Below are 15,075 nucleotides of genomic sequence, written 5' to 3' on the forward strand. Positions count from 1 at the left end.
TGAAAAACAGGTTCCTTCCGTTTCCACTTCTCGGAGTTTTATATAGATAAACGTTGACTAATGTAAGTGATGTCATTGCGGTATTCACCACATCCGCTGGCAAAATAACTCCATCTCCTCAGTTTTCTTACAGATACGGTCTTATTCGAACACGTGAAATCTTCGAACTGACATTGCCCAAAATGTTTTGGGTATGTACGAGATCAACATATTTTCGTGTACAAAGTCTAATGTTCATTTTAACAATCCTACAACACAATCCGTCGGCATACAATATTAATTCACACAACGGCGAAGTGTTCAGAAATCCTGTGCATATATCGGGTGGACGTGGAAGTTATTTCGGTTTTTCGGTAGCTCTGTACGTGGGTGTGAATGAATCTTTACTACTCGTCGGAGCCCCGCGAGCAAACTCCAATGCACTGCCGTTCGTGACAGAGCCGGGAACGGTCTTCAAGTGTGCGATGAATGGTATATGCGAAGAGTGGGTGATTGATAAGACTGGAAACGGTCTACATCCTTACAAGAGACAGATCAATCAGATAAAGGATTATGCTTGGATTGGTGCTACCATTGCTGTGCAGAACAGTACGGAGGCTAGAGTTATGGTGCGTTATTGCTCATATTTTCTATCAGTTATCATTATTGGATAGTACTTGAAATTTTTACTTTAGATTTATAAAGTTAATGTTGAGTTTTTTATAGAATTCAGATAAAGAACAAATTTATTTTTAGTTATTTAACAAGTATTTATTATTAGCTCAGTTTAAAATATTAAAAATATCTGATATTAAAAATTTTTTAATTTTTACTTCTTAAAAATTCGAAACTATGAAAATGATAGTAAGATCTTTATTTATTTTCTTGTAAAAAAGATCAGATCCAATTACGTATGCAATCTGTAGGGAATAAAAGCAAATGCGCTATAAATTAAAAATTATCTACCTGCTAAAGAAATATATAAATACTTCTTTATTGTTCAATCAGTGATTCTATTGGTAACAGGTTTGTGGACCGCGATGGATAAATAATGTTATAAATGACAACAAGCCGAATTGGTATATGAATGGCATTTGTTACACGACACTGGCTAATAGCGCTAATGCATTCGAGAGACAAGCGGAAGAGCATCTCTTACCCCTTTCGAATTCTGGAAATCAAATTACGACTAAGAGCAACATAAACATTTATAACTATGGGGTGGGACAAGCCGGCTTCTCTTTACACATGAATTCGCAATATACTGTGAATATCGCAATAGGTAGTCCAGGCGTTTACAATTGGAAAGGCGATGCGATATTAGCTGTCGCTCTAATGAATGGTTCATTTTTGCGCACGGTAATTCCCTCGCTCGCTAGAGAGCCGCGGATTCATAGTTACAATTACTTTGGTAAAGATATATTTCTGCTACTTTTCTTTCAAGATAAACGTAGCAATGGACGGACATACAGTTATTTAAAACAGTCAGTTATTTAAAACAAAAATTTTTTTCTTGTTATTATAATTGTTTGATTATAAAAAATTTTAAAGCGAGATAGGAAAAATGTATATAAATTAATATTTATATTTAGAAAAATATTTATTTTACTATAAAGATAAATTTTAAATATATTTTTCCAAGTCGAGATCTATTGGTACACTTCTTGTATTTATCTTGTAATCAGGTTCATGTATATATATTCATGATGGTTTTCAGGGTATGCTATCACAGCGGGTACTTACTTCAATGAGCAAGATGTTTGGTATGCTTCTAGTGCGCCACAAGCCGCTAATGTGTATGGAAAAGTCCTCGTGTTTACCTTTCCCCCTAAAACTAATCAGCGTATGTTTATTAAAACGATACTGTACGGTCAACAATATGGTGAGTACTTCGGTGCTGCATTAACGTCATGCGATGTCAACAATGACCATAGACAGGAATTAATCGTCGGTGCACCACAATGGTCCAGAGACATGGACGAGGGTCATGTCTACATTTTTACAGCGCGACACAATGTATGTTATTTATATACAGATTTAATGAGAGAATAATTTTATTCAAATTTAAATTTGACTTTTCTTTCATCAGGATAGCTTTAAACTTTCAACGTTACCTATATAATCTTTCTGTATAATAAGCGATTAAATTTTCATGGAAAAATTCATTATAAAGCACTATATCTGATGAAGCTATTCATTTAAAAAATTTCTTAGTAGATCTGAATATTTTTTATAATTGAAAACTAAAAGAACATATTTAGCTCTCTAAAAATTATATTATTAGGTGTTGGAATTAATTCGTAGCGTTTTTTAATGAAAGAATGTTATTTATTTCACATGAGCATTAAAAAATACATTAATGAAAGTACTTCCCATCACTTGTAAAACGCTACGAATTAATTCCAACACCTAATATATATGCGCAAAATTCAGAACAATTTAGAAGAACTGCAAACGCTTGAAGGCGAGATTATCGGAGGTAAATTCGGATCCACCGTGATGTGTCTGGGTGACATAGATTATGATGGCTACGGTGACATCGCTGTGGGTGCACCCTACGAGGAAGAGAGCGGCGGTGCGGTGTACATATTCAACGGAAACAGAGACGGCGTTTCTCGGAAATATAGTCAGAGACTAGTCGGCTCGCGATTCTCACCGACGATACGGGGATTCGGCATCTCTATCTCGGAACCTCGAGATGTGAATCATGATAATCATTCCGATATCGCTGTGGGTGCATATTTATCCGGCGAAGTGGTCCTGCTGAGATCCGCGCCAGTTGTCACGGTAAATGTGACATTGACATATCTGCAAAAGATCAAATTGTTGAGAAACACAACGACCTTCAAGATCGATCTCTGGATGTCTTACGATGGCATATACGTACCCGAATATCTACGTAAGCAACCGACGTATATAATTCTTTCCTATATATTTGTCCCATATATTTATGAGTCATTTTTTTTAAAATTATATATTGATAAAATTATACGACATACCCGGCTTTCCTCTATCATCGTCAAATTTGTTGTCTGTCACTCTAGGAGTCACCGCAGTCCTGAAGATCGATCCGTTGTATGGCAGGGCTACGTATCGAGCACAGAAAAGTAACGATGGACTACAGACTTACAGATTGAATTACACGCTGTTTAAAGCTACGATTACAAGTCATCTACTTGAAATATATCTAATGGTGCATACATTTTTATGTCTACTATTGATCTTTTCAGCACACTAAATTCACATTTTGGTGTTTTAGGAGAACATTCAAAATGTAATAGATCCGCTTGAAATATCGGTGTCTATGCAGCTAGAAGATGATCTTCATGCAAGAAACGAAAGCTCATTATGCGCATCTTGCGTCGTGATAAATAAGCTCCGCTCGAAGACCGAGGATCTTATAAAGCTGCCATTCTCCGTAGATTGTGGCGAGGATAACATATGCGTGTCCAATCTCGGTGTGACATTGTCTACTGATTCAACTTTAGACAATAGGTACATCATTGGTTCTGCGCCGATAATTACTCTCCGCATCGACGCTTACAATCGCGGTGAACCGGCATACCAAACCAGAGTACGCATCTTCACCGAGGTTTTAACGTTAGCGAGTATCCCGCCCGAATGTACGGAGGATTCTCGCATGAGCAACATGCTGGATGTAATCTGCGATATCGGCAATCCTCTTAGAACAAATGTATGACGATCTTCCACGTACGTGGGTAGACTCTACTGATGAATAAAAGATGACTCAATTCATTGTCTTTCAGAAAACATTAATACTGCAACTAGACATGAGTATGGTGAGGTATGATGTTAAGAAAGTGGAAATACAAGCGAATATTACTACTCAAAGCGATGAGGCGAATTGGGATGACAATAGTTATACTATCACTGTGTATTTTGACGTGGACATCGATATAGCAATCGCCGGGTTGGTCTCGATGACACTAATTCAGGATCATTAGAAAAAACTTCAGAGAATGCTAGATCTCATCAAAAGAATTAACTTTTATTAAGAAATCTTCTTTTTCTCTCTTTCTCTTTTTGATGCATTTTTGAGGAGTTACCTTATTCGACTCGACTGTGAGGTACGCAATTGATCGCATTGCGCGTGACGTCTGACAACATCAGTCCACGTTTTTGCTTATTTGTTATCTTTTTACAAAAATATAAAATCAAAGGATGTAAACTAATATTATTATATTATCAGCGCGACCAGATACTCCTTGAAAATATGTCGGAGGACATAAGTTCCTTAACAAAAGCTGATGAGATCATCCATCTCTCTAAGCTTGTCCCAGAAGTTCTAAAATACTCTGTATATATCATTATTTTCATTATTGTTTTCATTAGAAAAGCACAGGAGAACTTATACTCATATCTACGCGAGGACGAGAAAAAACCGTTGAATGGTATCAGGTTTCAACATTTCTATGAAGTGCAAAAATTCGGCGCTAGTCCTATTGAGGAAGTAATATTGACTGTGAAAATTCCGACGCACCTCCGCCGACCCGATGCCAAGGACGTAATGATCATCAGTATCAACGATACCATCGGCAGAATGGACGGATATCAATTTTATTGCAGTGACTCAAATCAAACAGAAGTACTTTCCATTACATCTAACAAGATCGTATCCATAAATGATGTAATTGTGAATTCATCGAGCGTCGCGAGTAATAATACGCACGCGAAATTCAGCATAGAAGAAAACACGCAGATGAATGTGCCATCTGAAAACAGAACGCTCTATATTAATTGCACAAGTAATGCAATTGAATGCGTACATATCGTTTGTAGACTGGGTCCATTCTTAAGTTCTTTGTCTGTTGCGAAATTTTTGGTGACGTTGGATTTGCAATTATCGAATTTTCCTGGTAAATATAAATCTAATAATCTCAATCCCTAGCAATTCGCTGGCTCGCGTAAAACGGCCACGGCAGTGTCGCGTAGCTTAGCGCCGAGACACTATCAGTGTCTCCAGATATTACCAATTAATATATATAAGAGAATGATGAATATGATTGAATATGATATAAGAGAATATATTTTGAATATTTTCTGATTACAGCTGACATACTGAAGCATAAAGACATTATATTTTACGTAACTGAAGGTAGCGTTACTATAACGCAACCTGATAATATTGCTCAAAGAGAAGGTCATAAATCGGACACTACTTTGGTTGCAACAACATTTCTAGGTTCGCCGATAGCTCAAGGAATAGCTGTGTGGATAATAGCATTATCGATCATTTTAGGAATTGTATTGTTGATATTATTAGTACTAGGTTTAATAAAAATTGGGTTCTTCACTAGAAAGAAGAAGTTGGAACTCGAAGCGTTGAAAGCCGAGACTGATGTATGTTTAGCATTCTCGTCAAAGTTAAATAAAAGTTCTCATTTTAATTCCTCATGATCATCATTAGTTGCTTTACTAAACAGTGAACATTTGCGTTTCAGAAAAAGTACAATGTGGTTCTGGAAACAACGTCTTCCACAGCAACTCTTGATCATGACTGAATATACACAAATAAAATTTATAGAACGAGACTTAATTAATTTTAATACATTTTTTATGATATATATTTTTTCTTCGTAAATAATAGACCATAATTATCATTATATTTTAATATATAAAAAAATATATGTCATGTATATCTTCTTAAGAACAGTTTCATAAAACAATAAAGCATTTTTTTATACAAATGTAATTTCAAAAAATATTTATCTTGCTATAATTGGACTATGAAAGATTCAATAAAAAGTGATATATATTTATTTTTCTTAAATTGCTATCTAAGACATACAATCTTTAAAATCTTACAAAGCAATTTCTGAACGAATTTAATTTTATTTATGCAATTAATTCATATATAAGATTTACATATGATATCGGGAAATATTTTTTCACATCTGTATGCCAATTCTAAAAATTTATTAAGAAACGTATCAAAAAAACAATCGTGTGTCTCACGTGTATCTCAATAAACAAGATTTTAAAAAGTGAGTAAATTACACGTTTAAGTAACATTGTCAGAGTTTAGTTGAATATCACAGTTATAGTAGATTGATAAATTCTGAGTTTGACATCAAGATATCGTTGCGATGTGTAAATTACTAGACAGGAACACTAAATTACTACATCCGGATGCTCTCACTCATAGTCAGATACACAAAAATAGACTTTAGAATGTAATTTAATATACTTTAATATGTTTTATACATATGTGATGTATACATTTATTTTTTAATGTAAATATATATATATATATATATATATATATATGTGTGTATAATAATTGTGCACATTCGTAATTTAAATGTATATATAAGATATATATTATATATATTTCTCTCTGGCTAAGGCCACTCTTAAAATAATAAAATTTTTATATAAAAATATAATCTTAAAAAATATTAACTTCCTGCTGCTATACTTCTACAGCTCTCATTCGGACTATTTCATGGAAGGTATAACTTTGTAAAGAGCAGTGTTTTGATTTCTATCTTATCTAAAATATGCAACTTTAAAGTCTTTAAAAGCGATTTTAGAACTTACAATTCTACTTAATATCCGTATGAGAATTCATAACGTTTATGAGATTCGGATATAATATCGAGTAGCATTCTCTCGCATTTATATTTGATACAGCTGCCATTAATACGATTAAATATCCGCTGATATCAAGAAATAAACGATATTAAAAAATAATATTATAGCATATTTCGATAAACGAGATTTGTGATGATACATAGATTACATTTTCAAGCAACAAGAGAGCATAAGATCGTCACTATAAGTGTACTTGCAGGTCAAAATCTTCCGAAGCGTTTAATCATCTAGCCCAAGTCCCTTCGAAATTTCATCCGCAGTTAATTTGTGGCCACTTGAAGATGGTGGAGTTTCCGGACGCGGGGCTGGCTTCGGTGCTGGCGGTGTTGGCGGTGGAGGCTCATAACTTGGAGGAGGTCCAGAATGATATTCGTCATGAGATTTCTACATAGAAAGAATTCATCAAGTATTGTTTAGAAACATTATTGAATTTTCTTTTGTACTTTTTAATTTTATATATATCGCTGAAATCGAAAATGTATCGAAATATGTTATTTACATCTTTTCCACGTTTACTCAGACCGTCTAGAGCTGAACTGAATAAGGCCGATCCAATTCCCGATAACAGGTCCGATCCGCCAGAACTTTGGCCGCCGTATCCACCGGATGTCGGATAACTGCCCGATGGTTGGTATCCACCATATCCTCCTGAAGGTTGATACGCTGGTTGCTGATGACTTCCACCACCGCCAAGAACACCACCGAGTAGAGATCCTAATGTTCCGCTCAGACCATCACCAGAAGATGGTTGATTTGGATGATAAGCAGGCTGTTGAGATCCTCCACCGCCTAATATCAATAAAAAAAAAAATATAAAGTAGGTGTCCTAAATTATTATACCATATCCTAAGGTTCAGTCAATCAAGAATATATCTTGGACACAGATAATCATCTATTTATCTCATCTAAGAAATATGCCCGTCCTTGGCAATTCCGATGCGATGATGTCATTCGAATAGTCACGCCAGCGCTTGATTACAGATTTTCTGATTTATAAGGCTCCTGAATCATGACATATATCCATTTACAGAAATGACCGAAAGATGCAATTCGTTTCGCTAAATCATAGATGTTTTATCCACATGTATAACTCGTCAGAAAATCTCAAGATATATCCCTGATCAAATTACATATATAATATTTTTGAAATTCAAGTTATAAATATACTATACCCAGTGCTCCTAAAATAGAATCGAATACACCACCACCACCACCACCACCTGATTGCTGAGCGGGATAGCCTTGTTGTGCGTGTGAGTTACTATGCAAGGCATTGCTTGCCAGGCTGCTAGCTAATGCCATCCCAAGAGATCCAGCTAAATTTCCGAAACCACTTTCGCTTTCCGTCTTTGACTTGGAAGCATCTGATTTTTCATGATCTTTTTCTTCAGTTTCTTCCTTCTTTTTCTAAAAATAGTAATACGTGTGTATTTAATATTATATATCATTTAAGTAATATATATTATTGTAAATATAATGAATTTAAATATAATAAAAATATTTAAATATCTTTATATATCTTTACATTCATCGCATTCATGGCTGCCGCTACACCTCCAGCTGCCACTAATCCACCTAATGCTAATCCAACTTTGTCCAGACAATCTCCAAAAACACCTTCTTCCTCTGCTTTCTGCTCAGGCTGATATCCGTAGGCTCTTGGTGGATTATAACCACCAGGACCACCATAGGCAGTAGGAGGAGGAGGAGGAGGACCATAACCAGTCGGAGGAGGAGGACCATAACCAGTTGGAGGAGGAGGGCCATATCCACCTTGAGATTGGATCGTTGGATACAAACCACCTGGAGCTGGAATAAAAAGTACAAAAGTTATCAATGCTTTTATTAAGATAAAAAATATAAATAATCCTAAGGTTTATTAAAGTGAAGATGACGAGAGTAAAAAGAACTAAGCTAATTATATGTATGTGCTGATTAATATATTCTAATATATTTTACATTTTAATATGTATATTATTTTCGTAAGATCATATTTTCAGTGAATACATTTTACAGTAACTTGCAAAATTCGTATTAATATGTACTAACTGTAATTAAAAATATAATTCCTTACGTGGTGGTCCAAAATTAGCAGTTTCTACACCATCTGGTACTGAAGGTTTTGATGACTCGACTGATACTTGTTCATATGTGATGGAGTGTATCTCAACATCACCATCGATAACCAAATGAGTAACTTTTATGAATGGTAATCGATGAGCGAATTCTGTGAAGTGTCTGCCATTAATGGCAATCCTATAGCAGTGATGGTCACATAGAATAAGTATCTCAAATTCCTGGCCTGGCTGAATCCACATTGGGCCAGCATTCTCTTCCACGCCCCAGGTCATCGATTCTATGTGATTTCTAGTAATAAAGCCTTCAGGGAAGCGCGGAGATACATGAATGGCTATGTCATCTCTTGGATTTAATGTCGGTCCGAGCTGGTAATTGATAGCAAATCGTACAGCCTGCGATGGCACCTTGCCTTGTATCTTCACCATTGTACCTGCCCTCAGGCCTCCTTCTATTTTACCCACATATGGAATTTCCTGTCACAAAATATAATTGTAAAAAAATAGCAACGTGAAAAAAGACAGGCAGATAATTTTTTAAAAATAGCAACATAACAAAATTCAAAATTTAATATTGTTTAATTGTAAGTATTAATTGAAGCAAAAAAAATTTTTAATATTATTTTTTAATTAAAAAATTGTGATATATATTTATATATAATAACCGTTCAAAGTAATATATATATTCTGACAACTTAAAATGATATATATTATTAATAATTTATAATTATTACAGTCGGAGTAATATCAAAGAAATAACGGTTAAGAAATTAATGATATGTAAATTCGTGACTCGTCCGTAAGACGCAAAAGGCATCGGCAATGCAGATATTTTGTGGATCAATGAAAGTTTCATCAAAGTATAGTAGGTACTTACTGGATTATGCACTGGGGAGTTGGCCATTCTCGCGATTGCTTTAACGATCTAATTTCGATTCCAGTGGAGACGATGTTGAAATACTCCGATCGTACCTGTAATGTTACCAATTCGCAACGCAAAGACGGCCGGCACCTTTCCAATTCCTTTCACGAAGCGTTTTCAACGCAGATGAACGCAGACTAGCATTTCTATTTACAGTGCTGACACTGCTGACTTCCTAGAGCGCAAAGTATACCACATAACATGTACTGTAGCGCGACTGACAATGATCGTGACCCAGTTTATGTAAGCGTGGTGACGTTTTGACGCAATTACGCAATCTATTGCGCATCCACGTGTCGTCACGTCCGTACATGCGCGCGTATTTGAATCAAGCCGCGCGATTGGACACGCAAAGCGCGTCCACCAATCTAAACGGTCAAACCTATCGGAAGGAATGGGGAAGCACGTGCATTGCAGCCAATCCGCAAGCGTGCACTTGTTGGTGACATCATGCGCGAACACTCAGCGAATGATTCTTTATTTTCAAATCTGACTTGAGACACATCAGAAATATTTTTGACAATATGAATAAGACTAGGACTATATATATATAACTTTGAAAAGTTATTATGTATATTATGATTTTCTAATGGTCAATATTATAATTTTTTGAAAGATAATATTAAGAGATCTTAATTAGAGATCTTTAATTAAATAATATTTAAAATTAAGCATGTTGAATTTTGAGCTTCTGCTCTGCTGCTATTTTTAGTGTTACTGAAATTATATAAAGACAGAGAGAGAGGGGGGGGAGAGAGAGAGAGAGAGAGAGAGAGAGAGAGAGAGAGAGGGAGAGAGGGAGAGAGTATTAACAGTTAATCCTAAAAAGGAAACAAAATTAAAGATAAATGGATTTTAAAATCAAGAATAAATGAAGTTAAAATAAAAAAATTGTATCAAAATTTGTATATATATAAAATTATTTATTTAAAAAAATTATTTAAAACGGATTGTTTGATAATGATCAAAGAACGAATGCTAATGACTGAATAATAAACTAGTAGTAAAAATAAATTTCATCAGTTTCTCTTGAAAAACAGAAAAAAAGAAGGGGGGAAGAAAAGAGAAATTAAATTTTAAAATTACATAACTTCATTAACACATTAACTGCCATGATGATTATATAGTGATCGGTGTTATGAAAATTTTTTTAAGTCTTTGTTAAAAAATAAATATTTTTTATAATAATATAAATATTATAATATAAAATTTGTGAACATTGTTAGTAGCTATAAATAACAACATAAAATAAAAAGTACACAATCCGATATATTTCCAGCAAACACAAACTAACAGTACTAGGTCCAGTTTCTTAATCGAGGTTCAACTTTTCTCATTTCTTTTTAATTCTAGAATTGGAAGAGATAATGAATAAATTGAACCTCGGTTAAGAGTTAACCGTGAGTTGTAAAACTGGGCCTTAATTTCGCCAAGCGTTTTCGAGATAGATTCAAGAGATACGAAACAATTACTTGAGGTCTCAGTTCCATGAATGATTTTGAATTGCGTAAATTGGCTACACTTACGGCGTACTATGCACGTGCCGTCGCCCACATTCATTCTCGTCCCTATTCACTGTTTAATACCCGGCAAAATTAAATAAACCACGTACTGGATGAAACAGTGCAGCGCCGTGGCGAGTCAGTTTACCCCGACATGGAGAAATAAATAGAACGAGCATGGGAACGATTAATAATACGCAGATGTGCCTGTGAAACAATAAAACGTAGAAGCAAGATTGTATATACGAAATATCTGGAGAATGGCCGAAACGCATCGACAAAATTATTTTGTGTTACTTGCACGACTATTAATTTCAAAAGTAACTGTTCTCTTATGTTATTTGATTACATTATTCGACGCGAAACGTTTCGCAGAAATTGTAACAACAATCATCTTTTGTCTATACATTCTAAAAATGACGTCAAAATTTATCCATTATATTTAAATTTTTAACTTTTTTCCATCGTTGATTTTTATTCTTATTTTATATCAACTTAGCGATATAAATTAGACATTTTATTTTGATATTTAATGACACTAAAAAAATCTTAAAAAATAATCAAACTGATTTATTAAAAAGAAATGAGACAAATTAAACATTTCATTTAATTTGCAGAAAAAATTTTTATTAGTATTTATAAAGTGTTCATTATAATTTCATAATATTACTATTATTTATAAGATAATTTGTGGTAAAAGAATTTAAGTTACTGGTCATTAAATTATTAACAACATCGATCGTTTACTACAGATTACAAATGATATACTTTACGTGATGGTTGTTAAGAGATCTACCTACAGGGTGTGTCGGGATAAATAGTATCTGGAGCGTGATAGGGTTGGGCGCTGGCGCACCCAAGAGAAGTAAAATACACTCTTCAATCATCATCATATGTTCGATTTACGTGCGTGATGCGAATCGATGTCCATCTTATAGCCATACTTCTTGCGTCACAGACTGCATTAATTGACCAGCGCACAATATAATAGCTTGATCCTATCAAGATCCTATCCTGATTTTTTTTTAAGAGAAAAAAAATTAATTTAATTATTTTAAGAGTTTTGAAAGTCATTCAAAATAATGATTTTTCTTGTGGAAAGGAGATCCAGCTCAATTTTAATTTTAATTAATTTAAATTTTTTAACGTTTTAATGGCTGAATATGTAAATAACTCAAGTCATAAAATGTCGTAAAATAGCGGATCTAACGGTACGTAGCGAATGCAAAAAATAATGTTAAGAAAAAATAAAGAATACACAAAAATATATAGGTATACAAAAATAGAGAATAAGATTGATAAGAATCAACTGTAATATAAAAGAAAATTATAACTACACATAATATAATTAAAAATCCTAAACTTGGATACGTTTAAATAAAATAATGTGATTTTATAAAAAGAAAAAAAAACGTTAATCACCGCACAATAATTAGCATTTTCGAAACCGGGCGATCATCTGTTATCATGAAAGTAATCCAACCTTGTCACGTGATCATGTCAAGAAATAATAGATGCGGGTGATCAGCTATAAAAAATCCGTTTAACCCAGAAAAAGCCAAAGGCGGGCGAAAAAGTTTATGTTTAGTACGCATCCTTGCTATACGCCATGTTTAAGTGGTAGCAGGATTTTTAAGATCAATAAGAACTTTCACTCGAATAATTATTTTCTAAATAGAGACCGTCAAGCTTACGAAATCTACATACAAATATTTACTTATTTGTATAATTTTTCTTAATTCTTTCAATGACAGTTTTCATTAAAGATCCTAATTTTTATTATAATAATATATGAATTTTCTGATATTTCAATTTTCCTTTAAATAAAATGTCCAAGCAACATCTTTCGATATTGACTACTAACAATTTCTGATATTTTAGAAATATCCTCTATATGTATGCCAATGTAAGGAATTAATACAAACTGAATTGAAACTTTGTGCATGAAAACTTGGTTATATGTATTTACTGTTTTAACCGAATGAAACAGATAGATTCAATAGGTTAAAATAATAAAAGCAATATCCACAAAACCACCACCGCAACATCAATCTTCTCTTTAACGAATTTCTCCCTACGTCAATCTATATTGAGCTTCGCAAATATAAATTCAGCAATTTCATCCAAATATTCAATAGTGAGTACGGTTTCGTACTTTATACCGAATTTATCTAAAAAAAGAAAAAAATTTATTATTAATATTCCTTTAATATTATTCTTTTACATTATTATATTAATTCTTTTAATATTATTATACCCTTATATACAGGGTGCGGCGCCAAAATCCGGACAAATTATACATTTTTTTCTAAACATGTTTTATTGCTACAATGAAAAGGTTTATAAAATTTGTTTACCTCCATTGTTTGTAAGGCCATAAAGAACATATTCACTCAATATATCCCCCGCTTGCTTGAACGACCGCCTCGATTTTCGGTCTGAAGCGTGCGCAGGCACGCTTTAATGCGTCACGGTCCATATCGGTGAATGCCGCTTCAATAGCGGCTCTCAATGATGCGACGTTTGGATGTCTGGACTTGTTCGTGACCCTTTCAACCACGCCCCATACGTAGAAGTCCAAAGGATTCAAATCTGGACTGTTGGGAGGCCAGAATTCTTTCGACCAAAACATGTCGACGTTGTCCGACAACCAATTTTGCACCAAATGACTCGTGTGGGCGGGCGCACCGTTTTGCTGGAAAACATATGGCTTTCCAGACGACACAGTTTCCACCCACGGCTTCACTACATTTGTCAGAACACGCAAATAAACTTCTTTTGTGACATTTTCCCCTTTGTTAAAAAAATGCGGTGGCATGACATCACCCTCACTGGACACAACACCTAGCACGTGAACATTCGCCGGAAATTTCGTTCTTGCAACAATGGGGACATCTTCAGGGTTGTAGGCGAGCCAGCGGTCATTCCTTCGATTGATTTTCGCATCCACAGTAAAAATTTTCTCGTCAGAAAAAAACTTGAGTCGTCCGGCAGCATTGTGTTTTAAGGAACATAAAAGCAGGTTGCAGCGTTCAACTCGCTTTGTCCTAGCGGCTTTGGAAAGCATCTGTCTCACTTTAATTGTGTAAGACTTGTAGCGAAGGTCCTCCTCGACGATTCGACGCATAGTTTTCTCGCTCACACCAACAACCGACGACAATTTTCGGATCGACTGCCCTGGATCCTCAAAAATCAGCTCCTGAGCCCGTTGAATGATGTCGGGTATCCTGACAACGCGCTCCTTCGAGTGGAATTTCCTCGCCGGTGTTGCAGAACCTTCGTTGGACTTCTCCGACTCATGATACTTTGCGAAGATATCATACACAGTCGATCTCGGGTACCCGAAGAAACGAATGATTTCTGTCGCCGAGCGCCCGGCGCGAATACTTTCGATAATCGCGGCTCTTCGGTTATACTCCGCACTTGGTTTCAACATTGCGATTGTTTCGAGGTTATGATGGTTTAGTACATGCGTCAAGCTATTTGAATGCCAATCGCGATATCTATCAATGGTATTGAACGGAGGGAATTTCAATTTGAAATTTGTCCGGATTTTGGCGCCGCACCCTGTATAATAATTCACGATTGTATATATTATAGATTTTTAGTATTGACAGTTCACAGCCGAAGCACGGTTCTAATAACACTAATTAAAGATTTCTGATTATATACATTCTACTTGACACTCGCAACGCACATGGAACAATTTCAACCTTGTTATTTATCAAATGTTAAACAAGGACAAATAATGCTCACGAGCGTTATGAGCGCCAAATAGAACGCATTCTGAATAAAACAGCTGACTACTATGATGATCGCCAAAACGCTTCGAGCTTTGATACTAGAACTTTTTTAATTTTCGAAAAATGCGATAATAAAAGGAGGTAGTCGTCAGCAATGTACCACACTTGTCCCGCTTTATTGTAATTTCGATTGATCGAAAATTCAATTGCTTTATGGCAATATTCGTTAATTATTCGCG

At 34.8% G+C, this 15,075-nt stretch overlaps 2 protein-coding genes across 2 annotated transcripts; one reads left to right on the forward strand and one right to left on the reverse strand.

Annotated features, from left to right (window-relative positions):
• Positions 1-45: 45 nt before the first annotated feature.
• Positions 46-5,529, forward strand: LOC105150657 (integrin alpha-PS4). Its single transcript, XM_011063895.2, has 10 exons — positions 46-608; positions 1,006-1,390; positions 1,697-1,995; positions 2,413-2,878; positions 3,024-3,172; positions 3,239-3,673; positions 3,747-3,910; positions 4,333-4,856; positions 5,051-5,340; positions 5,442-5,529. The coding sequence occupies exons 1-10, from the start codon at positions 183-185 to the stop codon at positions 5,499-5,501; spliced, it is 3,198 nt and encodes a 1,065-aa protein (XP_011062197.1). The 5' UTR covers positions 46-182; the 3' UTR covers positions 5,502-5,529.
• Positions 5,530-6,172: 643 nt separating this feature from the next.
• LOC105150618 (uncharacterized) lies at positions 6,173-9,875 on the reverse strand. Its single transcript, XM_011063815.2, has 6 exons — positions 9,547-9,875; positions 8,669-9,146; positions 8,120-8,403; positions 7,767-8,001; positions 7,094-7,383; positions 6,173-6,978 (listed from the first exon to the last, which is right to left on the reverse strand). The coding sequence occupies exons 1-6, from the start codon at positions 9,571-9,573 to the stop codon at positions 6,814-6,816; spliced, it is 1,479 nt and encodes a 492-aa protein (XP_011062117.1). The 5' UTR covers positions 9,574-9,875; the 3' UTR covers positions 6,173-6,813.
• Between the last annotated feature and the right edge of the window lie 5,200 nt (positions 9,876-15,075).

The sequence above is a fragment of the Acromyrmex echinatior genome, chromosome 3 (genome assembly GCF_024713525.1).
Source record: "Acromyrmex echinatior isolate Ae372 chromosome 3, ASM2471352v2, whole genome shotgun sequence".
NCBI lineage: Eukaryota > Metazoa > Arthropoda > Insecta > Hymenoptera > Formicidae > Acromyrmex > Acromyrmex echinatior.

Coding starts and splice junctions, on each gene's coding strand:
- LOC105150657 (XM_011063895.2), top strand. CDS start 183: ATGTTTTGGGTATGTACGAGATCAACATATTTTCGTGTACAAAGTCTA. Junction 2,879..3,023: donor ATACGTACCCGAATATCTAC/GTAAGCAACCGA, acceptor CTGTCACTCTAG/GAGTCACCGCAGTCCTGAAG. Junction 5,341..5,441: donor CGTTGAAAGCCGAGACTGAT/GTATGTTTAGCA, acceptor TTTGCGTTTCAG/AAAAAGTACAATGTGGTTCT.
- LOC105150618 (XM_011063815.2), bottom strand. CDS start 9,573: ATGGCCAACTCCCCAGTGCATAATCCA. Junction 9,147..9,546: donor ACTCCCCAGTGCATAATCCA/GTAAGTACCTAC, acceptor ATTTTGTGACAG/GAAATTCCATATGTGGGTAA. Junction 8,404..8,668: donor TGCTAATTTTGGACCACCAC/GTAAGGAATTAT, acceptor TTTTTATTCCAG/CTCCAGGTGGTTTGTATCCA.